Source organism: Hemiscyllium ocellatum, chromosome 18 (genome assembly GCF_020745735.1).
Source record: "Hemiscyllium ocellatum isolate sHemOce1 chromosome 18, sHemOce1.pat.X.cur, whole genome shotgun sequence".
Classification (NCBI taxonomy): domain Eukaryota; kingdom Metazoa; phylum Chordata; class Chondrichthyes; order Orectolobiformes; family Hemiscylliidae; genus Hemiscyllium; species Hemiscyllium ocellatum.
Window position 1 is genome coordinate 36,613,239 of NC_083418.1, and position 27,111 is coordinate 36,640,349.

At 41.4% G+C, this 27,111-nt stretch overlaps 2 protein-coding genes across 2 annotated transcripts in view; one reads left to right on the top strand and one right to left on the bottom strand.

The window, feature by feature from the left end:
• Nucleotides 1–23,516, bottom strand: part of syt8 (synaptotagmin VIII) — a 73,587-nt gene extending 50,071 nt beyond the window's left edge. The window contains exon 1 of the mRNA XM_060838864.1: nt 23,332–23,516. The gene's annotated coding sequence lies outside the window, so the exon portion shown is untranslated. The remainder of the gene's footprint in view (nt 1–23,331) is intronic.
• The window catches only part of LOC132824418 (cytosolic 5'-nucleotidase 1A-like), a 112,696-nt gene continuing 87,863 nt past the window's right edge, over nt 2,279–27,111 (top strand). The window contains exon 1 of the mRNA XM_060838865.1: nt 2,279–2,429. Within this exon, the coding sequence (XP_060694848.1) occupies nt 2,398–2,429 (32 nt within the window). The 5' untranslated portion in view covers nt 2,279–2,397. The remainder of the gene's footprint in view (nt 2,430–27,111) is intronic.

The following is a 27,111-nucleotide window of genomic DNA, read 5'->3' on the forward strand; positions in this document are numbered from 1 at the left end:
ACCTTTGTGGGATTCAAAATTGATAGTGTCTCATTGTATGGTGACAGTCTCTTGTATGCATATGGGGCAGTCAGCTATTCCCCCCTCAATGTAATAAGTGTTCAATAGGAGTTGGTAGCATAGTGTTATTACCCCTGATATAATAACCCAGCGGCAAAGTTAATGCTTTTTGGACATGGGTTCAAATTCCATTACAGCAGCTGGTGTAATGTGAATTTTGTTTATAAATCTGGAATATAAACTGGTCTCAGTAATGGGGTTCATGTTAACTATCATCCATTTTCATAAAGTCCCATCTATTTCACTGGAGTCATGGAGTTATAGAGATGTACAGCACGGAATCAGACCCATCCATGTTGCCCAGTGGGCGGCACGGTGGCACAGTGGTTAGCACTGCTGCCTCACAGCGCCTGAAGACCCGGGTTCAATTCCCGACTCAGGCGACTGACTGTGTGGAGTTTGCACGTTCTCCCCGTGTCTGCGTGGGTTTCCTCCGGGTGCTCCGGTTTCCTCCCACAGTCCAAAGATGTGCGGGTCAGGTGAATTGGCCATGCTAAATTGCCCGTAGTGTTAGGTAAGGGGTAATGTAGGGGTATGGGTGGGTTTCGCTTCGGCGGGTCGGTGTGGACTTGTTGGGCCGAAGGGCCTGTTTCCACACTGTAAGTCTAATCTAATCCTGAATTAATCTCGTTCCATTTACTAGCATTTGACCCATATCCCTCTAAAACCTTCCTATTCATATATCCATCCAGATGCCTTTTAAATGCTGTAATTGTACCAGCCTCCACCACTTCTTCTGGCAGCTCATTCCATACACGCACCACCCTCTGTGTGAAAACGTTGCTCTTTAGATGCCTTTTAAATCTTTCTCCACCCACCTTAAACCTGTCCCCTATGGTTTTGGACACCCTCATCTCATGAAAATGACCTTGTATATTTACCCTATCCATGCCCATCATGCTTTTATAAACCTCTATGAGGTCACCCCTCAGCCTCTGATATTCCAGGGAAAATAACCCCAGCCTATTCAGCCTCTCCCTATAGCTCAAACCATCCAACCCTGGCCACATCCTTATAAATCTTTTCTGAACTCATTCAAGTTTCACAACATCGTTTCTATAGCAGGGAGACTAGAATTGCATGCAGTATTCCAAAGGTGGTCTAATCAATGTCTTGTATAGCCACAACATGACCTCCTAACACCTATATTCGATGCACTGACCAATAACAGCAAGCTTACCAAACGTCTTCTTCATTATCCTATCTACCTGAAACTTCACTTTCAAAAAACTATGACCCTGCTCTCCAGGTCTCTTTATTCAGTAACACTCTCTAGGACCTTACCATTAAGTGCTTAAGTCCTGGCCTGATTTGCTTTTCCAAAATGCAGCACCTCGCATTTATCTAAATTAAACTCCATTTGCCACTGCTCAGCCCACTGGCCCATCTGATCTACTCTTTGCTGTCCACTACATTACCAATTTTGGTGTCATCTGCAAACTTGCTAACCACACCTCCTATGTTCACATCCAAATCATTTGTATAAATGACGAAAAGCAGTGGACCCAGTACAGGTCCTTGTGGTACACCACTGGTCACAAGCCTCCAGCCTCAAAAGCAAACCTCCACCACCACTACCACTACCATCCTTTCTTCTACCTTCAAGCCAGTTTTGTATCAAAATAGCTAGTTCTCCCTGTATTCCATGAGATCCAACCTTGCTAACCAGTCTACCATAATGAACCTTGTCGAAAGCCTTACTGAAGTCCATATCGATCACATCCAACACTCTGTCCTCATCAATCCTCTTCGTTACTTCCTCAAAAAAACTCAATCAATTTAGTGAGACATGACTTCCAATGCACAAAGCCATGTTGACTACCCCAAATCAGTCCTTGCCTTTCCAAATACATGTAAATCCTGCCCCTCAGAATCCCTTGCAATACTAATATCTTTTAGAAAATGAAATCTGCTATCTTTACTTCATTGGCCTATGTGACTCCAGGTCTGCAACAATGTGGTTGACTCTTAAGAACTCTGTGACATGGCCCAGCAAGTCACTCAGTTCAAGGGCGAATAGGATTAGACATCAAATGTTGACCTTACCAATGACATCTATTTCTCGTGAAATAATTTTTTTTTCACTTCCTTCCTGTTCCCTCATTTGATATGTGAAGGTCAACGTTGCAGTTCTGTGTTGTACACAAACCTGCTAAAGTCAGACTGGGACTATTTTGTGTATTTTTTGAAGATATGTCACAGGGTTGATCAGCAAAGCGATTTGTTATGAAAGCTCAGCAACTCGACCTTCTGGAAAACATAGCTGCACTCCCCCACATAACATGCTACAAGTTGTCCAGAGACTGCTAGCCATTAGCATGTCCCTCTTAAAGTGATATGACAACAGTCAGCAGCCTCAACAAGGAAAGGTAAGGAGGAAAGATGATGGTAAAAACTGTTTTGAAGTTTGTGTTCTCAATATTCAAGGTGGTAGGTTGGACTGATAGCTTAGCAAGCCAATCCACAACACAGTCAGCCAGGGGGAAGGGCAGAGGTTAACCACTTGGTTTTCTCTCTCAAACCAGCAAGTCTGAGTCTATTACAGTCAGTACAGTATTGTGTTCTCCTTTATAAATGTAGTGTCAATTCATTCCCATATTTCTGATGAATTAGCTTGTTTGTTATTACCCTTTATAATCTATCACACAAAACCAGAGTTAACAACTGTGGAAATAGGCACTATAGAGGATAAAATTCATGTTTGTAGGGGTATGGAATGGTTTTTTTGCGGGGGCATTGATGGGATACTTGTTAGGAGTTAATCACTGAGGAAAAAATGGTACATTATTTTGTGGAGTGCATGTCCCTTTTATACCTGCTGCACCTTATTGAAATACTGACAGAATAATACTTACTTCTCCTTCACCAGTAGAGCTGATCTTCCTTAAAAAATAATTATTTTTGTGGCACTGTAACAACATAGAGTCATAGAGATGTACAGCATGGAAACAGACCCTTTGGTCCAACCCATCCATGCCGATCAGATATCCCAACCCAATCTAGGCCCACCTGCCAGCACCCGGCCCATATCCCTCCAAGACCTCCCTATTCATATACCCATCCAAATACCTCTTAAATGTTGCAATTGTACCAGCCTCCACCACTTCCTCTGGCAGCTCATTCCATACACGTACCACCCTCTGTGTGAAAATGTTGCTCTTATATCTTTCCCCTCTCACCCTAAACCTATGCCCTCTAGTTCTACACTCCCCTACCCCAGGGAAAATACTTTGTCTATTTATCCTATCCATGCCCTTCATAATTTTGTAAACCTCTATAAGGTCACCCCTCAGCCTTCAACACTCCAGGGAAAACAGCCCCAGCCTGTTCAGCCTCTCCCTATAGCTCAAATCCTCCAACCCTGGCAACATCCTTGTAAATCTTTTCTGAACCCTTTCAAGTTTCACAACATCTTTCCGATAGGTTGAAAAGATTTTAAAATATTTGCCAAAAAGTTGTGAAAGCAATTTCAACCTGTTTGGTTAGACTATATTTAAAGTTCACTATTAAATTTGAAAACTATTGACAATTGTTTGAAACAAACATACAATATGGGAGGGCAGAGGGATAGATTTCAGTTTGGATTAGCTGAGCAATAAAAAAGCCACCATGGACAAGTGCAGAGAGGAAAGCTGAGCAAGGAGAAATATACACTTGTCACTGATCCAATTCATTTCTCGTTCCATGCATTCAGTTGGAAGGTAAATTAGGCAGGTTCTATTATTGGTGTATATTCCACATAGAAGCTTCTGTGCTAAGGACTTTGATCTTTGTCTGTTACAAGGCACCAATAATCAAGACAAAGAGTATGACTGCACCTCTCTGATTCCACCAGAATCCTCACCAATTTTCATTCAAGGTGCCAGGAAGAACTTTACCGTCGGTACAAGGCTGAGTATGAGTGAGAAAATAAATCAGGAAAAGTTACCAACATTTGAGGAAGCTTGTTCCAACACATTCCCTTCAAGGTTTAACTGAAACAGAAAGGAGGCTTGTGGGGGTGTTGACATTTTAAACAGATTAATAAGGCAACAGCATGTCGTTTAACCTGATTTGCAGGTTCTACTCAGGGTTTCTCAAGCACCTGAAGCAAGGTGAGGACAGTTTCAGGAGAAGGCTGCTGCCATTCAATGCTGTGGACCAGGAGGGACAGGACTGTTTCCCTCAAGTCCCACAAGCTCATTCCCTCCCTTTACCCCCAGCAGATCACAGCCTCCTTCACCATACAAAAACTGGCAAGCCTTGAAAAAACCCCAGGATTGAACATCCCCAGTGTTAATGTTGTACTTGGATGTGTATCTGTTTGGAGAAAGTGAGGACTGCAGACGCTGGAGATCAGAGTCGAGGAGTGCGGTGCTGGAAAAGCACAATCAATCAGGCAGCATCCGAGGAGCAGGGGATTTGATTCCTTTTACATACTCTAGTTGTGACTAAGAGTAACCAATACTAATGAGAGCGCAAAGCACTATCTGCCTTTTGGGAACTGGCTCCTGGAAGGGAATGGTAATCTGCAATTAACCTGTGTAGAGGATTTGTAAATAAACCACTGTGAAAAAGAGACTAACTCCTGCTTCCTCCTTTGCCAGATGGATGTTTACAATTAGCAATCTGGAGCGTGAATTAGATTTTCACCTTCAGGGTGGCACAGCGGTTAGCACTGCTGCCTCACAGTTCCAGGGATCTAGGTTCAATTCCACCCTCAGACAACTGCGTTTGCTTGTTCTCCTCGTTTCTCTGTAGGTCCCCTTCAGATGTTCCAGTTTCCTCCCACAGTACAGAGATGTGCAGGTTAGGTAGCTTGACCATGGTAAATTGACCAAAATTTCCAGGAATGTGCAGGCTAGGTAGGTTAGACATGGGAATTGCAGGATTACAGAGATAAGGTAAGGGAATGGGAAACTCTTCAAAGAGCCAATGTGGACTCAATGACCTGAATGGTCTATTTCCACACTGTTGGTATTCTATGATTTCTATGATCAGATCTACCTTCTCAGCTTAGAGTTATATTCCCTGCACTATCCTGCTGTGGAACTATCACTGAAACCACAGAAATAATGGAGCACACTGTTAGGGATCATGGAAACGCTTTGTTGGCAATAAAATCAATGGAAACGAAATTGCTTTAAGGCCTTTGCTTCTATAAATGCAACTTAGGTCATTATTGCTGTTAGACTCTGGGTTATTGTTATCTTGAGCATGGTAATTCTGGAGCAACAGAGGTAGACAGGGTGGAAATTTATAAGGGGCCATTCTTTATATGCAGGTGATAGGTAAAGAGTGGTCACCAGCAGGATCATAGAGATGTACAGCAGGCAAAGAGATCCTTTGGTCCAACTTGTCCATGCTGACCAGATATCCTAAGTCAAAATGTGTTGTGCTGGAAAAGCACAGCCGGTCAAGCAGCAACCAAGGAGTGGGAGAGTTGACGTTTCAAGCATAAGCTCTGTATCCTAAATTAACATAGTCCCGTTTGCCAGCACTTGGCCCATGTCACTCTAAATCCTTCCTATTCATGCACCCATCCAGATGCCTCTTAAATGCTGTAATTGTACCATCCTCCACCACTTCCATTGGCAGCTATTTCCATTCTTAATGTATTTGTAGAATCCCTTTGGATTCTCCTTAATGCTATTTGCCAAAACTATCTCATGTCCCATTTCTGTCCTCCTGGTTTCCCTCTTAAGTATACTCCTGCTGCCCTTTTATTCTTCTAGGGATTCACTCAATCCCTGCTGTCTATACCTTACATATGCTTCCTTCTTTTTTTTGACAAAACCTCAATTTCTGTCATTAACCAGCATTCCCTACCAGCCTTGTCTTTCACCTTAACAGTGTCTCTGTTACTGTCTCTGGACTCTTGTTATCACAATTTTGAAGACTTGCCATTTTCCAGTCGTCACTTTACCTGTGAACATCAGTCACCAATCAACTTTTGAAAGTTCTTGCCTAATACCATCAAAATGAGCCTTCCTCCAATTTAGAACTTCAACTCTTAGATATGGTCTATCCTTTTCTATCACTATTTAACAAGTAATAGAATTATGGTTGTTGGCCCCAATGTGCTCCCCCACTGACACCTCAGTCACCTGCCCTGCCTTATTTCCCAAGAGGAGGTCAAGTTTTGCACCTTCTCCAGTAGGTACATCCACATACTGAATCAGAAAGGTTTTTCGTATCCACTTAACAAATTCCTCTCCATGCAAGCCTTTAACACTATGGCAGTCCCAGTCTATGTTTGGGAAATTAAAATCCCCTACCATAACCACCCTATTATTCTTACAGGTTACTGAAATATCCTTACAAATCTGGTTTTCAATTTCCCACTGACTACTGGGGAGGTTTGACAGTACAATCCCAATAGGGTAATCATCCCTTTCTTATTTCTCAGTTCCACTGAAATAACTTCCCTGGAAGTATTGCCAGGAATATCCTCCCTAAGTACAGCCATAATGTTATCCCTAATCAAAAATGCTATTCCCCATCCCCTCTTGCACCCCCCCAACCTTCCTATAGCATCTACACCCCAGAACATTAAGCAGCCAGTCCTTTCCATCCCTGTGTCACATCTCTGTAATTGCTAGGATATCCCAGTCCCATGTTCCCAACCATGCCCTGTGTTCATCTGTTAGGCCTCTTGCATTGAAACAAATGCAGTGTAATTCATCAGTTCTACTTGGTTCTCTGCTTTGTTCCTGCCTATCCTGATTGTTTGACTTGCTCTTTTTCACAACTGTACGAGTCTCAGACTGATCTCTTTCTTCTCTATCTCTCTGGGTAGCCCACACCCTACCCCATCACTCCTTACTAGTTCAAATCCCCGGAACAGCTCTAGCAAATCTTTCTGCCAGTATGTTAGTCCTCTTGCAGTTCAGGTTCCATTCGTCCTTCTTGTACAGGTCACTTCTACCCCAGAAGAGATTCCAATAATCTAAAAATGTGAATCCTTCTCCCCTACACCAGCTCATCAGCTATGCATTCACCTGTTCTGTCCTCCTCTTCCTACCCTCACTAGCACTGGCAGTAATACAGATATTAATGCACTCGAGGACCTCCTTTTTAAATTCTTGTCTATCTTCCTATATTCTCTCCTCAGAATCTCATCCTTTTCTCTTCCTATATTGTTGTTTCCAATGTATACAATGACCTCCTGTTGGTCCCTTCCCCCCTTTGAGAATATTCTGCACTGTCTCTGAGATATCCTTCATCCTGGCACTAGGGAGGCAACGCATCATTCTGGTGTCTCACTGTTAACCACAGAAATGTCTTTCAGGGTTTAAGTGAGGAAACAGAAATGCCAATCAGGTGACGAGACAGTTTGATGCAGCGCTGCCCACATTTTGCTTTATCCTCCCACATTCTTCCAGCTGCTTTGATGTGGACTCATGGAAGGCCATCTAGCCTAGTAACTCAAAGAAGACCCATGATTGGACAGGGGTGAGTGTGACGCTACCTGCACACTAATGAGGAATTAATGAGCAGATTGTTTAAGGCTAATACTTCCAATTCAGCCTAGTTGTTCTGATCAGAACCTCTTACTTCTAAATTGAAAGCGATTTAATGAAATTTATAGGAAATTTCAAATTACTTTTAAAATATCTGAACCTAATTAAATTTCAGAATCATTAGCTTGTTATTTAACCCAATTCATTCTTTCCAAGGGTCACACATAATGGAACCCATTATCTCTTACAGTCCCCTCTTTCTGCATCCTGCAATACTTTAAGCCACTGTTAATATCACATAAACGATATTGCCATGTTTACAACAACAAAGCAACAACTTATATTTACATAGCACCTTTAAAGTCATAAAATGTTCTAAAGCATCTCATAGCAACATAAATTATGTTACCATGTCCCAGCAGGTGAGATTAGGTCAGATGAATAAAAGCTTAGTCAAACAGAAAGGTTTTAAGGAGAATATTACTCGAGGGAAATGAGTTAGATGAAAAAAATGTGTGGGGAAGGTATTCCTGAGGTAAGGGTCCTGATATCCAAATGTGCATTATCTAAAGGTGAACCACTAAAGTAGGAGATGTTCAAAGGGCAAGATTGAGAGGAGCTCAGGTATCTCAGAGTGTTGTAGGTTAAAGGACGCTATAGAGATCAAGGAGGTGTGAGTTCATGAAGAGATTTTAAAACAAGCAAGACATTTTTAAAGTAAAAATGGTGCTTGAACAGAAGCCAATATGGGTCAACAGGCACAGTGCTGAAGGGTCTGCAGGACTCGATGCAAGTTGAAAGCTGGCAACAGAGATTTGAATAACTCCAATTTTATGAAGGGTTAAGTGTGGAGGGTAACCGTGAACACATTGGAACCATCAAATCCAGACGAAACAAAGAAATAGATAAGGGCTTAAGCTATGAATGAGCTTCGATATAAAGTAGGTTAACGTTGCAAAGTTTAGAATAGGCGATCTTAGTGAAGATGGACAGTCAGAAGCTCTATCAGGGTCAAATAAAGGTCAGAAGCTATTTTCAGGGTTAAACGTGATATCAAGGCTGTGAATAATCTGTTTGGTCTCAGACTGTTGCCAGGGAGTGGCATGGAGGTGAGGACTAAAGTTTGAAGCAGGAAGTGAAAACAACGGCTTCAAAATTTCTTCTACTCTTTTCAAACTTTGCATTGTGAACCTTGGACATTGACTTGGTTTTTCAATTAAAGAAATCCCTGCCCTTTCTAAACAGCTATAACTGAATTGTGACATCAATTTGCAATCATTAGTAAAACAAACAAACTTCAGCAGCAAAGACCAAGGATTGTGTGAGTCCGGACGTGTAAATACATGGAGCGTACCACAGATCTCCCAGGTAATAATCTGAACTTTCCCATGGATCCTAACTTTTTCTCATATATTCTGTGCCTATTTACCTTTGCTTACTCCTTCCCCTGAAACTTTCGAGCACAAAATCCAAAAGTAATTGTGATAACATTACACAAATAATTTATTAAAGATTTACACTACCGTGCTGAGAATCTCACGGTCCCATGATCTTCCCATAAATTATATCTCATTCAAAGAATAGGAAATGGTTATGGGTTTTAAACATGCCATTCGATTCCTTCGGGTCTGTCATCTCAAAATACAAAATTAATAATTAATTGGGCACTACTTTGACATATTCTTGGGAAATCATAGGAAAGGTGACATATGAAGGGTTAAAATATTGTAACAATAGAGTAGGGTATGCCTTTTCTGGGACCAAAGCTGACACACTATTTTGAGCTTGAGCAGAAGGAGTTTTAGCCTCCATGTCACTGGGAAAAAACAGGACTGAAAATGATGCATTGTTTGTTTGAAATATTCAGAGAATATAGAGAGGGATAAAGGGAAATTGTACGTTTTGGAGTTAAAATAAAGGGAGAGAAACAGATTGTTAAAGCTATCAGTACAAAATAGAATTCCATTGGATAGACATAAAGGATGAATTCTACTAACAGATGTGGTCTGCAAAATACCAAGTAACATTAGAGAGGCAGAGAAATAAATATGCAAAATAATTAAGGAAACAAGTAATAATGGTACAATAATAACCACGGGTGATTTCAAACCACATGACATTTAGATGACAAGAGGCATATACTATTACCAAGAATAGTAGCATGCGCAAAACCAGCCAAAACTGGAAGAAAATAGAAATTAATAGAAATCAAACAGAATGTAAGACCTTGTTCCACTATAAAGAAAAAGAGAATTGTGAAAGTAAACATGTGTCCTTTAGAGACTGAGACAGAAGGACAATTACAAAATATTATATAAGGTTAGCAAATATTTTGTGTCCATTTACACAATAAAATATACAAAAATGCCCAGGAATAGTTGAAAACCAAGATGAATCAAAGCACATGGAATTTAAAGTAATTAGTTTTGCCAAAAGAGATATTGGAGAAGTTAAGAAGACTATCAGCCAATATATCACATTTTCTACTTGTTGTGGATTTAAAAGATATGGCTGTAGAGGTAGACAAAGTGGATGCGTTGATTGGCTCCTTTCAAAACTCCTTATGTTCTTGAATTGTCCCATTGGATTGGAATCTAGCAAATATAACTATTCAGGAAAGGAGAGGAGGTGAACCCAAAATCAGTCACTGAAAAAAATGCTGGAATCCATTACTAAGAGACAGCTACAGGGCACTTAGTGAAATATAGGCAGAGTCAAAATGGGTCTGAATTTCACCAATGTTGGGAGGAGGGCTGAAAGGAGGTGTACACAAGAGGCTGATAAAATCACGGGAAACCATGTTGGATCATCCCCACAACATCATAGCCTGCCAGGGCATTTTACCAATGAGATGCTGGAGATCAGAGTCGAAAAGTGTGGCACTGGAAAAGCACAGCAGGTCAGGCAGCTTTGGATTGGATAGGAAACAGACATATTTCCCACCTCAAAGAGGTAGGCAGCCAATCCCAAAGTTGAAGGTCTAACCAGGGCACATTTTAAAATGCCACCAGCATTTTGACAACAGCGGATCAATCCTGTCACCATGTCAGGTGACATCTCAATGGTGGGGTGAGGTGAGGAATGACAGGGAAGACAGAACGCATAGACCTAGTGATATCGCCAGTGGAATGTACTTCCCCAATATTTCAACCTTTTGCAATTTTAAAGCTTGCCTTTGCCTCCTTGATGTTGGCCCCTAATTTCCAGTCTACCACACTCAGCAGTGATGACTGTTCTTGGTTGTAGTGGTGAGGCTGCTAAATTCCAAGCTTACAGCTCTTGGGGCGGACCACATTCCTTATGCCCGTGCAGCAGACACTCATTTGCTAATTACACTCATTTCCATATGACATCAGGACCTCTACACAAATGGTAAAATCCGAACCATGCTTTTTGTTTGACAGATCGATTCAAGTATCTTTTGTGAATGTGACAAATAGGTTAGATCAAGAGAAAGCAATGAATGGAGTACATTTGGATTTTTCAAAAGTTGTTTGATTTGGTGACATAGAAAAGATTGCTGCATAAGATAGGGATCATGGGCCTGGGACAATGCATTAGCATTGGTTAATGAACAACATGTAATTTTGGTTGGGAAATTAAAAAGTTGAAGTAAGTAACAGTGTAATTAATCTGTTGTTAATTTATCTTCAAACAATAAGATTCCCCTTAAAAGCCTGATGAACCACATGATGAAGGAGCGGTGTTCCAAAAGCTAATGCTTCCAAATTAACCTGTTGGACTATAGCTTGGTGTTGTGTGATTTTTAACTTTGTCCACCACAGTCCAACACTGGTACCTCCAAATCATCCCCTTAAAAGTATCTACATTATGCACCTCACTATTCCCTTTGGTTGTGTATTCCTCATTTCAACACCTTTTGGTTATTAAAGTTATTTTTGAATTCATTGTTTAATTTTTAGTGGTGACTATCTTATACTGTTTGAAAATAAATTAATAACCAATTACCTACTTTGTCACTTCAAATTATTCTTTTCCAGGATCACAAACAATAGAGTTTACTTGCCTGAATCTTTCCTCCTCCTCAGAAACTGCAGTATTTAATAGACAAAGTTGACATTAATTAAACAATATACATTGATTTACTTCATCTTCTTCCTATTCTTTACAATCTTTGCACTATGAGTCATAGGTCTTCATCTAGCTTTCTCAATTAGAAAAAAGTCTCCTATGTTTTGAAATAATAATATTTACTGGATTCAATTACTTTAAAGTGTTTAAGCATAAGGACCTTACAGATTCCCCTCCTGAATAGGAACTATATTGCTGTTTTTTCACTGTCACTGGATCAGAATGCTGAAAATTCTTTCCTAATAACATTATGAGTGTCTCTACACCCACATGGTAATGTAGCAGTATAAGAAAATGGGTCATCTCCACATTCTCAAGGCAATTAAGAATGGGCCAGGAATGTCATGGCCAGGAACACCCACATCTTATGAAAAAATAAAAGAAGATCTGTGCCTCCTGATAAACAGTATCTTGTTTCCAAGCCTTTTCCTGAATTATTTCTCGTCACTGTTCTGTTGACGAGTTTTATTTACATCTCTTTTTGTCTTCAAATTGCCAGTGAAATTACAGGGATTCCTCTGAAAAATCAGACTTGTGAAATGTGTACTGCTGCTCAAAAATAGAAGCTAAAGGGACATTGTTTTCCTGATCGAATCACTGTCATACATTAAAGCAGTGATCTGCTGGGAGCTAGTTGTGCTGCAATGAAGTTAAGTATAAAATAATTTTTGGCAATGTTTAAACATTTAGATTTAAGAGATATTTTCTCAAGGCTCCATTCTTTACTCATATTTTACTGATAAAATCAGTTAATGAAAAAACTCGGCATTTCTTCTGAGTTGCCAGGTTTCCTCTGGTTTCAATGGGAACAGCGAAACTGGCAAAAAGAAAATCCCTCCTTCTTATTCTTCTTTCTCTCTCAGTATACAATCAGCTCTGAACACATTAAAAACAAGAAACAAGTAATAGCAAGTATTGATTTGCCTCATCTTTGAGCTTTCTGTACATACTGGTGCAAGTTTCTCTGGTACTTCACAATCATAGATCCACACAGGTTGAAAGCAGACCCTTTGGTCCAACCAGTCCATGCCAACCATAGTCTCAAGCTAAACTAGTCACACCAGCCTGTGCTTGGCCCATATGTTTCTTATCGGTGTACTTACATAAATGTTTTTTGAACATTGTAACTGTACCCACATCCACCACTTCCTCTGGAAGTCTATTTCATACAGGAGCCATCGTCTGTGTTAAAATAAAAACTGTTTTAATCTTTCTCCTTTCATCTTAAAAATATGCACCTTAGTCTTGAAATCTCCCATCCTAGGGAAAAGAATCTTGCCAATCACTTTATCTATACACCTCATGATTTTATAAACCTCCATAAGGGCAACCCTCAACCTTCCATGCTACAGTGAAAAAAGCCTCAGACTATCCAGCTTCTCTCCATAACTCAAATCCTCCATAACTGATAATATCCTTTCTGAAGCCCCTTAATAATATCCATCTTATAACAGGGTGACCAGAACTGGACACAGTACTGATTGAAGCAACTATTTTCAGTATACCTGTTGGTGAATGTTAGCAGGCAATTGAATTGCAAAATAATTCACAAATAAACCCAAACTTTCCTCAAATGGTCGCCTGTGTACTTGCACTTCCCATTCAAGGTCACCAGACAGCAAGTCAGAGTGCTAATCCTGGATAATTTCCCCACCATTATTTAGTGATGCCAAGGTAATAACACTCCTATTAGTAATGCCTTGACTATCGGTAAACTAATGCAGCGTATGCTTGACTTCTGATGCGTGCTTCTCCACATGACAACAGTAAAACATTTGCAAAGTTGTTCTCACCGAAGTATAACCAGGCAATCTGAGAGCATAGTGAGAGTTAGCTGGCAATATTCTGATGCTCACATTTCAAATGTTTTCTATTTTTGTTTCATATTTAATTTTTTCAGAGTTTTCCTATTCATAGTACTCTGTTTACAAGCTCTGAATTTTTTTGGTATTATTTGTTGTTACTGGTCCTTATTTAAATGTTGGAACTGATGAGATCAGAATGAAAATGTCAGGACACTAACTTTTTACCACTCAGAAAACCCCACTCAATGTAAAATGCACAGACGTTGACTTTTGACAATAGATCCAGTAAGTCAGTAGGAATAGCAATCCATAAATGGAAAATAAAAATTAATACTTTTTGGATTGGTCATAATAGCAATTAGTGACTTTCAGTCCTCATTTATTTTGCAGATGCACATATACCTAATTTAAACAAATGAACTGTTAAAATGTTTGAACAAATCATTTGAATTTTTAACTAATAAGCTTGCTTTCACATACTTTCATCATTCAAGTGGATTCATTATGAATAATAATAACTTAAAGCAAAATACTGTGGATGCTGAAATTCTGAAATAAAAACAGAAGTACTGGAGAAACTCAGCAGGTCTGGCAGGGCTTATGCTCGAAACGTCGAATTCTCTATTCCTGAGATGCTGCCTGGCCTGCTGTGCTTTGACCAGCAACACATTTGCAGCTGGCAGCATCAATACAGAGAGAAACAGAGTTAATATTAACCCTCTGAGACATAATAGACTCAAAACATTGACTCTGTGGCTTTCACACTCAGAAGCAATGCAAGAGTGATTCTGTAAGATTGTTTTCCCCATTGCCCTCTCGCCTTCTTATATCTGTTGTTCCCTTTGACTCTTGCACTGGTGGGTGAGGTGATCCAGGGAAGAGCTGTCCTTTTACCTCTGGACTGTCAGAAGTGACTATGGTGACGGACCCTAACTGCCTGGTGTGAAATTGTTACCTGACTCACTATGATGCCCACAGTCTGACGGATTGCAGTTCCAGTGTCCACAATTGATATCCCCAGCAAATCGATCGCAGCACTAGCCGCTGGTAACTCCCCTTGACTTTCAGTGAACAGAACCTTTGGATGGGCCATGGGCCACTGCTCCAGCCCTGTGACTGACCTAAAAAGACAGTGATGAGTGCCTGTACCCCTGACCTATGTGGAGCTGCCTGACGCATCACTAATCCCTGGACTGGTTGCTCTGCATCTTCAGGACTAACTGTGGGCTACTCCCTGGATATAATAGTGTGGACATGCTGATGCTGATCAACCCAAGTACCCGACTGACTGTATCCAAGCCCCTGGATTGATAATGAATGTCAGAATGTGGAAACGTGCAACCCGTTGAGTATACCATGGAACTTGTCAAGTCTGCTGCACCACACAACATGATTACGGCTGATTAAACATTCCAGTGCCTTTACCCCACATTATCCCAAAAACCTTTACACTATCGATATTTAAAATCCATCAAACTTAACTTTAAATATACTCAAAGACTAAACTTTTACAGGCCTCTGGCAAAAAAAATTCCAAAGATTCACAACTGTTTGAATCCTTAAAAGTCTCTCCTCTTCTGGCTCATAAATGGTATACAATGCCTTCTATGTTCAGTGCCTGATTGATAACAATCGGCCTTGTCTTGACTGAGTACTACTCCCTTTAGCCTTGAAGTCTTGTCAATTTGGTTGATGCACGCGCATTACGTTTGTCGTGTTAACTGCTGGCACATGCTATAGGTTTGGCACTGATGTAGCAATGTGCAGTACAGTAACATGTTGACCCTCTTCCCTGATCATTGCTAGCAACCATAACAAGCTGCTTGGTTCTAATGTGCTTAAAAGCCAAAACAAGATAGAAGTACTGTGAGCCGACATGTTCAAAGTGCAAGAAAGTCAGAGATGTGTGCATCCAAATAAACACAAACTGATTGAGAACGAAGAAAGCAGACTGAGTCCTGAGTTTCATCTTGCTCCAATCCATGAGATGGCAGCAGTATCAAAATGAGAGGTGACAGTGTACTTGTTGATGTAGTACTGAAGTGGAGAACTGTATTCTAAGTGAGTTGGATGTGTGCCCTTATGACATGGTGAGGCTGGCATGTATCCAGTGCCAATCACCAAGGACAAAGGATGTAGGCAGCCACTGCTCTTAGAGCCTGCCCTTATGTGTTGGGGAGCGCTGGCCACAATGGAAGCCCAGTAGAGCAAATGGTGAGCTGAAGTCACCAGGTGTTTGCTGAGACTTTCTTGTCTAAAATGTTGCAATATATTTCCTTGATGTTACTAGGGAGAATAGAAAATTGCTTAAAAATGAGATAAAATAGGTAATAATGATATATTAACGCACGCAAATGGGTCTCCTTTGGACCATCCCATCCACCAGACCCCTGCTAGCCAACCTGATTAACAGCTATCTCCAGGGTAATACTTCGGACACAGTGACTGTGAAAGGCAATTCCTGGTTTGCAGTATTTGACCTTGTGCACATTTGGATATTAGTGTGTGAATACCAGACTGTTCCTGCTGCAGCAAACACATCTATCAGTCAATGCAAGAGAGTACAAGAATAGTGCCATGGAGGTGTGGTGCATACATAATGAGATCAGCATAGTAAAACTCCCCAAAATGGACACATAGCTGAATTTTGGCAAAATTCAGCCTTTATAAATTTCTGCATGGTACCCTGGTTTTATTCCACTATGGATTTAAAGTTGTGGTGTTTACAGCAGGGGTATTATCCTGAACAGTAATGGATAGATTCTCTTTTGTTGGTGACAGTCATTGGCTGGTACCTGAGTCATGCTTTTCAGTCAAAGCTGAGATGTTGTCCAGGTTTGGCATTACATCGAAAAGGACTTTTCAGTGTCTGAGGTGTCATGAATGGTGATGAACAATGTGCAATGACCAGTGATCATTCCATTTCTGAACTTAGTATGAAGGAATGTCAATGAGGAAGAAGCTGAAAAGAGTTGAGCCTATAGCATTACCATGAGGAGTTCCTGCAGAAATATCCTTGAGCTGAGACGATAATCTCCAACATGCACAACCATCTTCTTTAGTGCTAAATATGACTCCAGATAGTGAAGATCTTTTCCCATTGATTCATATTGACTTTGCTCAGGCCTCTTGTACAATACTTGGTGATATGCTGGCTTAATGTCAAGGACAGTCACCCTCACCTCAACTCTGGCATTCAGCTGTTGTCCATGTTTGGACCAAGGCTACACTGAAATCCAGAGCTGCTTGGCTCTCGAGGAAACCAAACTGAGCATCAGTGAGCAGATTATTCCTTTGCAAGTGTCACTTGGTTGCACAGTTGATGGTGACCCCCTCCATCATTTTCTGATGATTGAGAGTAGGTAAATAGGGCAGTAATGAGATGAGTTGAATTGTCCTGCTTTCTTTGGAACAGGACATACTTGGGCAATTTTGCATATGATCACATAACTATTATAACTATGGTGGAACAGACTTGCTAGGGAGTGCATCTAGTTCTGGAGCACAAATCTTCAATACAATGACTGGAATGTTATCAAGGCCCATCGCCTTTTCAGCATCTAGTGTCTTTAGCTGTTCTTTGATATAATGTGAAGTGAATTGAACTGTTTGAAGACTGATATTTATGATGCTGAGGGGCTTAGAAGGGCACCAAGGTGGATCACCTAAGGAGCACTTCTGGTGGAAGCAAAGGCTGAACCTTATATTTTACATTGATGTGTTATTCTCCCCCATCACTGGCAATATGAATATTTGTGGTGATTCCTCTTGTTAGCTGTTTAATTGACCATAATCATTCACAATTGGATGTAGCAGCACTACAGAGCTTAGATCTGATCTATTCATTGTGGAATCATAGAGTCATAGAGATGTACAGCACGGAAACAGATCCTTCAGTCCAACTCGTCCATGCCAACCAGATATCTCAACCCAATCTAGTCCCACATGCCAGCACCTGGCCCATTTCCCTCCAAACCCTTCCTATTCATATACCCATCCAGATGCCTTTTAAATGTTGTAATCGTACTAGCCTCCACCACTTCATCTGGCAGCACTTCGCATTTATCTAAATTAAACTCTTCAGCTCTGTCTGTTGCATGCTGCTTCTGCTGTTCTGCATGCCAGTAGCATCACCAGGTTAACACCACATTTTTTAGATTGGTCCTTGCAAGCCCTCTTGCAGTCTTCATTGAACCAGATTTGATCATGAAGCTGGATGGTAAGGGTAGAGTGACAAATATACCAGGCTAAGATGGCTAGGGATTATAATTGAATACAATTCTGCTGTCCTGGCCCACAACACCTAATGACCAGTTTTAAGTTGCTAGATGCCCCCATTCAAAGTCTGTCCCAACTAGCATTATGTTAATAACTAGCATTCTCAATCTAATGATGGGGCTTCATCTCCATAAAGACTGCAGTCGGCTCTTCTTCCATTACAGTCATGAGTGGTTACAAATGAGTTGTAGATAAGGGTGGATGAGATCCAGTATGGATCTCTCTCTTGTTGGTTCCCTCGCCAGTTGCTGTTTATCCAGTCTAGCGGCAATATTATTTAGGATTTGAGCAATTTAGTCATTAGTGGAGATACCAAGTCAACTTTGTGATGGACATCAAACCTCTTGCCCAGTGTCCTTCAGTGCTTGTTCAAAGTGGTATTCAACACAGAGGAGAACTGAATCATCAGACAAGGGGAATGCGGTAGATAGAGCCAATGCCATGAGACGTCATGGGGTCCAGACTCAATATTGAGCACTCCTATATAACTCCAGCTTGTCTGTATACTGCTGGGCTGCAAGCCAGAGCTGGTGATGATGGTATTTGGAACATTTTGGGAAAGGTACAATGTGCAGATATATCAATGATACACTATCACATGCAAATTACCTCATTGCTCACAACTTTAACATCTTTATTCCTCTCAAATAACTCTTCTTCAGAACTGAGTAAAAGTTGTTGTATGATCTAAAATTCAAAGAACTCTCTAAATCAGATGAATTGTGCAAATAGATATTTGCAAAAACATCAACAAGAAAAATCAGTTTCGAAGAGATCTTGGAGTGCAGGTTCATAGCTCCTTGAAAGTAGAGTCGCAGGTAGATAGGATAGTGAAGAAGCCATGCTTTGGTATGCTTTCCTTTCTTGGTCAGAGTATTGAGTACAGGAGTTGGGAGGTCATGTTGTGGCTGTACAGGACATTGGTTAGGCCACTTTTGCAATATTGCGTGCAATTCTGGTCTCCTTCCTATTGGAAAGATGTTTAGATTAGATTACTTACAGTGTGGAAACAGACCCTTTGGCCCAACAAGTCCACACCGACCTGCCGAAGTGCAACCCACCCAGACCCATTCCCCTACACTTAACACTATGGGCAATTTAGCATGGCCAAATCACCTAACCTGCATATTTTTGGATTGTGGGAGGAAACCGGGGCACCTGGAGGAAACCAACACAGACATGGGGAGAATGTGCAAACTCCACACAGAGAGTTGTCTGAGGCGGGAATTGAACCTGGGTCTCTGGCACTGTGAGGCAGCAGTGCTAACCACTGTGCCACAGTGTCACCCATGTTGTGAAACTTGAAAAGGTTCAGAAAAGATTTACAAGGATGTTGCCAAGGTTGGAGGATTTGAGCTATAGGGAGAGCTTGAAAAGGCTGGGGCTGTTTTCCCTGGAGCATCGGAGGCTGAGGAATGACCTTATAGAGGTTTATAAAATCATGAGGGGCATGGATAGGGTAAACAGGCAATGTCTCTTCCCTCAGGTGGTGGAGTCCAGAACTAGAGGGCTTAGGTTTATGGTGAGAGGGGAAAGATATAAAAGCGACCTAAGTGGCAACCTTTTCACGCAGATGGTGGTACGTGTATGGAATGAGCTGCCAGAGGAAGTGGTGGAGGCTAGTATGATTGAAACATTTAAAAGGCATCTGGATGGGTATATGAATAGGAAGGGTTTGGAGGGATATGCACTGGGTATTGCAGGTGGGACTAGATTGGGTTGGAATATCTGGTTGGCATGGACAAGTTAGAAGGGTCTGTTTCCGTGCTGTACATCTCTATGACTCTTAAAAAAAAGTCCTGCTAAGAACTGTTGGGAGGATTGCAGTTGATGATCCTTGTAAATGATTTCCATGACATCTTGATGGAATCGTTCCAATTTTTCAATGACAATGAACTGCATGGCAAGTGAAAATTTACATGATATAAATATGTTGATTGAGGAAGTTTGGGACTTTATAGGATTTACAACACAAAAGTAGGCTCAATCATATCCATGTCACTCCACACCCTTCTGTTCACCCTCTGTAGGACAGTACTTGTGCTGTGATTTGAGTTCCAGCCCCACTCCAGCAACCTTTTGCATTGATTGTAGCAAGGTCAGCCAGGTGAATCTCATAGAATATGAGTTCCCTGATTGGGTCTGTTAATCTGGTCCAATTAGGGCGCCCTGGCTGACAGATAGAAACAGTAGTGTTAGAGATTCTGTTCACTCTGAGAGCTGGCTCTGTGAAAGAACGATCAAGAACTTTCCACGTGTTAATAAAGGGTGACTTGGGGATGGGATACCGGCCTCTGTGGAGTTGTTTCAGTGCTGACAAGGGTATGATTAATGATATAACCATGCAAAAGCGCCTATTGGTAGAAGCCCAATTGGACTTCAATTACAGCAACTGGCTTTATCATTGGAAAATGTAACAAGTGGAGCATAAGAATTGCAGGGTATTTCAATGGAAATGGACACCTTTGTCAGTCCGACTGAGCTTGGGGAACACCACTTGAATGAAGGCAATTGTATAGCCTCACTCAAGACATAGCCTGGACAGAGGGACTCTTGGTCAGCCCACAGCTAGACCCCAAAACAATGCCAAGCCTCGGCTGAATATCTAAAACTTTCCTCGGGATCCAGGCAGGCAAGCCATTGTAGTTGCTGCTGGTATGTGGAAAATAGGACAGGAAAAGAGTGACACTAGATCTAAATGGAGTAAGAGAACAAATGGGCCAATATTCAGGAGAGTGCACATCCTGGTTTGGAACAGTTAAGTTGCTTAGCCGCATCCAAATCAGAACCAATCAAAATAAGCATCTAGTTAAATGGTCACTGGGTTCTAAAGGTGATCGATACAGGTGCGGCCGTTTCAGAGATCACAGAACAGGTCTTCAACCAAATTCACTCTGGACTCCAACCCTTAAGCTTGCATAAGGTGGCATGGTGGCTCAGTGGTTAGCACTGCTGCCTCATAGTGCTAGGGACCCGGGTTCAATTCCGCTTCAGGCAAATGTCTGTGTGGAGTTTGTACATTCGCCCCGTGTCTGCGTGGATCTCCTCTGAGTGCTCCGGTTTCCTCCCACAGTCCAAAGATGTGCAGGTTAGGTGATTTGGCCATGTTAAATCGCCTGTAGTGTTAGGTGCATTAGTCAGAGGGGAATGGGTCTGAGTGGATTACTCTTCGGAGGGTTGGTGTGGACTTGTTAGGCCGAAGGGCCTGTTTCCACACTGTAGGAAATCTAATCTAATCTAAGACCTTGGCTTGACTAAGAGCCTATTTAAGGGAACCTTTACAGATTAATTGTACAACTTTGGTTTTGGTCTCTTATGAGATGCATCTGGTTCAGTTACCACTGACTATGATAAAAAGCTCAGCCCAAGCCTGATGGTGCAACTTCAGTTGAGAAAGATTCACCTCAATTGGTTCAACATTTTCCAATTCAAAAGTAGTTGCCTGGGTGAAGTCCTAATTACATACCCGGAAGGTTTTCAGGAAGATCTAGGGACTATCAAAGGAGACAAGGCCACCTTGCATGTTGACCAGGAAGCAATTCCAGGGTTCTGCAAGGCCCACCCAGCGCTATTTGCCTTGGGGGCAAAAGTAGAGGCAGAATTAAAGACTGGAATGCAAAGGAGTCTTCAATCCAGTCCAGTCTGCGGAATGGGCAGCATCAGTTGTGCTGATTGTAAAGCCAGTTGCGTTGGTTTGGCTTTGTTGGAATTTCAGTTGGACAGTAAACCACTTTTCACAGCTGAATAAATACCCAATCCCTCTCATTGAGGATTTGTATGCAATGAGAGGAGTGCTGTCCTTCATGAAGCTAGACATGAGCCGTGCTTACCCACCACTGCAGTTAGATGAGGGTTCCCAGAAGTATGCTACAATTAATACTCATAAGGGTTTGTACTAATATGTGAGACTTCCAACTGGGATATCATCAACCTGTGAAACTTTTAGCAGATGATGGAGAATGTTTTATAACACATACTCCGGGTCACCATTTAGCTAGATGACATGCTAATAACAGGGAAGGTTAATAAGGAGCACATAGGGAACTTGCACATAGTCCTTAAATGTTTCTGCCAGGCCTTAGAAGGGAAATATGAGTGTCTCAGGCACTCCAAGTGATCTACTTGGGACTACAGAGTTGACAAGACTGGGTTACACTCATTGGAAGATAAAGTGATGGCAATCAAAGGTCCCTGCCTCCCGTGTCTGTCCCAGACCTTAGTCTTTCCTTGGCTTGGTGAAATATTATGGAAAGTTCATACATAACCTGCCTATGTCTTCAGACTCAAAGGGGGAAGGGGTGTAGTGAGTGTAACAAGATCAGTCATGTGGACCTCATTGAATATGAGTTCCCTGATTGGAGCTGTTCATCTGGTCCAATCAGGGAACCCTGGTTGACCAATAAGGACAGGAATGTCAGAGGTTTTGCTCAGTCTGACAGCTGTCTTTGAAGAAGCCAGACCAGTGCATTCCTATGCATGTGTAAACAAAGAGTGACTTGGTGAAGGGATACTGGCCTCCGTGAAATTATTTAACTTATGATCCTTTGATTCCCAACAGCCATTAATTCTCCTCTACCCACTTTGATCTGTAACCCAATTCTATCACAGCTTTTGAGATTACAGAATATTTCCTGTTCAGCAGCTTTAGCTGCTAATTTCACATCATGAAAGTTTTACTACTGATTAAGTAAGTGTATTTGTCTGTTATTGCGTATAATTTATGCAGCAACTGAGTTGACAGGGCATGTCTTCGGCAAACTGGAGATTGCACTTAGACAACTCTTCTTTAAAACACTATCTAAAGCTAGGCTCTTTGCTTGTGTTCTTTGTCAGGGCTGCTTTGAGTAGCCTAAGCCGAAGCAGGTTCTAGGGTATTACTTTCACTCTCCTTCTCTCCCTGGGCTGAAGAGAGGGAAAAGTATTTATCAGAAATCCCATTTTTAATTGCAACATAGTGACCTCTGCTGGAAAATGAGTGTGTATCCATATGCAATCATCTCTATATATCTGCAGGTATGCATATGATTGTAGGAGCAAATGTGCATGCATACGTGTGTGTGTGTCTGTGTGTATACATATATATATTTTTATGTGTGAATATGAAATTGTTTGTACAAATGTGAAACGTGTAGGCAGACATTGTTGAGATTCAGGCCTAGTCATAATGTCTTATTCCTCCTCTACAGTCTCAAACAAATCATTCCACACTATCTAAAGCAAATAAAAAAGACTGTTTATAATTAAATTAAGCTGCATTTGGCTTCAATGTTCCTCATTTATGAAGCAGAATCTGAGTGAGGATTTTCATCTCTAATTTTCACCATAATTTTTAGAAAGTGCATTTCGTGGTCATTGAGAAAGGGCTGCAGTGATTCCCTCCAATGTCAAATAGCACAGACGCTTAAAATTCATCTTTATGGAATCGTTAGATGGGAAAAATACTGGAGGCAGTTAGGGTGAGTATAATGGTTTCCCAGTGAAACAGATAGAAAGAAAATCAATGGATGAAGACAGAGAACATTTCAAAGCGCAGAGAACCTAGGAATTATAATGTAATGTTGTCCTTAACTACCTTGAAAACACAGTCACATTTCAGTTGTTTGGTTACTCAGTTGTTAAGTGAAGTGTTAAACAAAGTTTACAGCAACTCTCACCTTCTTTCCCAGGAGAATGTCAAACAGTCTGGGCCTCACCAGGCTAATCCAAATATAATTCTTGCTCATCTATCTCGCTGCAGCTTTCTCCTTCATTGTTGTTAGTAGTTTCAGCAGAGTCCACTGTATGAAAATCACTGGTTGTAAACGATGCCAGACTGGCTTTTCCTCTTGTGGTATGAAGAAATCTGAAACTCAGAGTTGGCCACACCCAAATGACGAAAATGCACCTGCACCACAGAGGGAACACCCACAACCACACAGCATGCTACTATTTTAGAATTCCTCCCCCTGCCTCCACGGCAGGTCAGTGGAAAAATCCCATTGTGTCTCTTACACTAGTTGGGCCAGAAACCAGGACATCTTGCCTGGACACAAATATACTTCCAACAACGTTCAAAGAGAATGACAATCAAACAGCATACATATGCAATACTGCAGCGTGTGATTTATAAATTTGTTTGGGAATGTTTGTTTCACAGTGATTTTATTTCAGCTTTGTGGCTTAATGGACATAGTGATGGTCTGAAACAGGTAGCACATTAGATCTGAAATTGTTGACATTTGGGGAAATGAAATTGTGTTCATTGTTACTACAGTTCGAAAAATTAATCATTGCCCTGTCTTATGACCAAGTGCGGAAGGGTGGATTGGTTCACCTCTTCTCAACCGTGCGGGCGGCACGGTGGCACAGTGGTTAGCACTGCTGCCTCACAGCGCCTGAGACCCGGGTTCAATTCCTGACTCAGGCAACTGACTGTGTGGAGTTTGCACGTTCTCCCCGTGTCTGCGTGGGTTTCCTCCGGGTGCTCCGGTTTCCTCCCACAGTCCAAAGATGTGCGGGTCAGGTGAATTGGCCATGCTAAATTGCCAATAGTGTTAGGTAGGGGTAAATGTAGGGGTATGGGTGGGTTGCGCTTCGGTGGTTCGGTGTGGACTTGTTGGGCCGAAGGGCCTGTTTCCACATTGTAAGTCTAATCTAATCTAATCAAAAAAAACCTATTGTCTGCAACAATGATTTATGTTCTCTTCAAGTTGGCAGTGGAGTAGGGCTCCTCACCGGAACTTGTCCACTCTGTCCAATTTTCTTTCTTCTCTCTTTTTTTCTTGCTGTTTTTCCCTTCATTTCTTTTAGTTCTTTAGTTCTTGGCTGTGAAGGCAGTGACAGTGAAGGCAACGGCTGGGGGACTTTGACAGTTGGCCAATGGGCAGCTGGTTGCAGTCCGTTGCATCACAGTCTCATTGGTGTCCGGAGCAGTATCAGAACAGGACTATACCGTGAGGTGGCTAACCCGGCAATGGAGCATGGCAGTGGCGGTCAGCAACAAGGTGATGGCAGCAACAGTGGGTGGTCACAAAGGATGGCCACAGCAGTGGTTGCCTGCCAAAGCCTAACAAGCAGAGGCAAAGCCTGGTGTGCCTGAGGGAGATCTGCAACGGTGTCTAGCACAAAGGCACTTGGCGAGTGCAATGGATCTCAGCCGAGCGCGGATGAAAATATGCCCAGCTCGGGGGAGAACGAGCCTTTCTGGGGAGTGCCCAGTTTGGAGCATCTGCAGGCCCATTTCTTTAAGAAAGGACTGTAATGTTTGACTTCTTAATTTTATATCTTTATTTTTCTACTAAGAAAACTATAGTGCTGAACTTTTTAACTTATTTCTTTATTTTTCCACCTTTTTAAACTAAAATTTTGTACTTATTTGGTATATATGTGGTGACATCATATACTTTTTACTGCACTTTCGTACCCTGTGCCCCAATAAAACCTAAGTAATGACAATAATAAAGAATAGTAATGTTTTTATCACAGGGCTGAATCTTTCTTCAATTAAAATGTAGCTAATCAATTTCTACTATAGCAGTCAGGAGCCAAACACAAGATTTTCTTGAGTATAAGGAAATGCTTATTACCTGCTAATTCCTAGAAAAATAATAAAAACATAACATCAAGCTTATAGGTTTGAGCAATCTCACACACACTCAATCCACAAACGCGCACACACACATGGACTCATACAAAGTTGAAAAGTGATGGTATTAAGTGTAAAATTGATGATTAAAAAATATAATTTGGAATCTTGTGGGTGTCCTTGTGACATAGGATTTTAGTAGTTATTTAGTTAATGTCTTAAACTATCAACAGTAGCAAAACTTGCAGATATCTATAAAGTTCTGAGTATTCTCATGTCTCCTTTTAATCTGTATTGTTACTGGGCACCTTTTTTACTTCAGAGACATCGAGAGAGAGTTGCTAGCTTGTGTTCAATTTCACATCCTTTGTTTCATCACTTCTGCTTCTGCAAAAAGTGAACTTCTTGAAATACAAGCTTGTCAGTCCATTTCTATATCTAAATGTTTTGGCCCCAAGCTTGATACTTGCTTGTGATATTGTCATCTCCAACACATGAACATTCTCATAAAGATGTAAATCAAAAGAGAAAATTTGGGTCTCTTTACACCTCCATGGGAGGGGTTAATTTCATTCTTTGCCTTTAGATAAAATGTTAATTTCAGTTCAACCAGTCTTTTGTTTATTCCATGTTGTTGTGATGAAACTTGACCAAGTTGCATGGCCAGATGATTGCCGTGGCCCTGGTTAGTCAATGTTTAGGCAATTTTTTAATGCTATTTCAGTGCATGAAAGTTCAAGGTATTGGTTGCATCATGGATTTTGAAAATCAATGCTGCAAGAAAGGGCTGTGGTGATTTCTATCTTTTTCTACTTTTTCTGCTTTCTCTTCCTCCTCCTCCTGTTCCTCAATTAGTCACAAGTTAGCAACGGCTGTTGACCTTATGATATTAAAGTCACCCAGTGTGCAGAAACTTGCAAATGGCTCAACTGAGTAATGCAGAAGGTAGGTTGGGCCGATATTCTATGGACTTTTCCCTCGCTGGAGAATCTTGGGCCTGGCAGCATAGTCACAAGAAGAAAAAAACTCTTCTCTCTGAGGCTCTTGAGTCTTTGGAATTTTCTGTGTCAGAGGTCAGCGGATGCTCCATCATTCAGAATAATTAAGGGTGAGATGCTGAAATTATGGGTCTCTGAGAGAACGGAAAGATTTTAAGAGAAGACAGGAGTTTGAGGTTTAGGCAGAAAACGAGCCATAATTGTATTGAATGGCAGAGCAGCCTTGTGAATTTGCTCTTAATTACTCTGCATTGCAGACTCTGGAAGCATTCTTAAGCACCCTTATGGTCTGCTCGATCATGTTTGTGTGTCAGTATGACTGTTAATACCTGTAAATCCCTCCCTAGCGGCACTATGGGTGTACCTACACCACATAAACTGCAAATGAAGAAATCAGCCCACTGCATTCTTTCAAGCACTATTAGGCTTTGGAATAAATCCTGACCTTTGCTCATATACGTCTCATACGTGAGTAAATTGTACACTAGGTTCATTGCCACATGGTTAATGAATATCCCTATTCAGTAAATAGCCATACTTTTTGTTTTTCGTGATAGCTCAAATGCAGATAACAGAGCAGACGGTGCAGAAGGATAGTATCATAACTGCTACCAGGATACCAACCAGTCACCTACATGTGTGCTCACATACCAGCTGATCACTGAGAAGTGGCATATCATTTGGTTCCATTTGATCACAGCATTATCACAGCATTCTGCACAGTCAGTAAAAGTCTGCACCATGAAGATAATGGCAATTTTCTTGAAGCCATGTACTCATTCCACCTGCTAGCTTGTACTTAGCTGCCTTGGAATATCAAGATTCCATGATCTCTCTTGAGCAACATGGATGGTGGTCTGGGAGATGTTGCA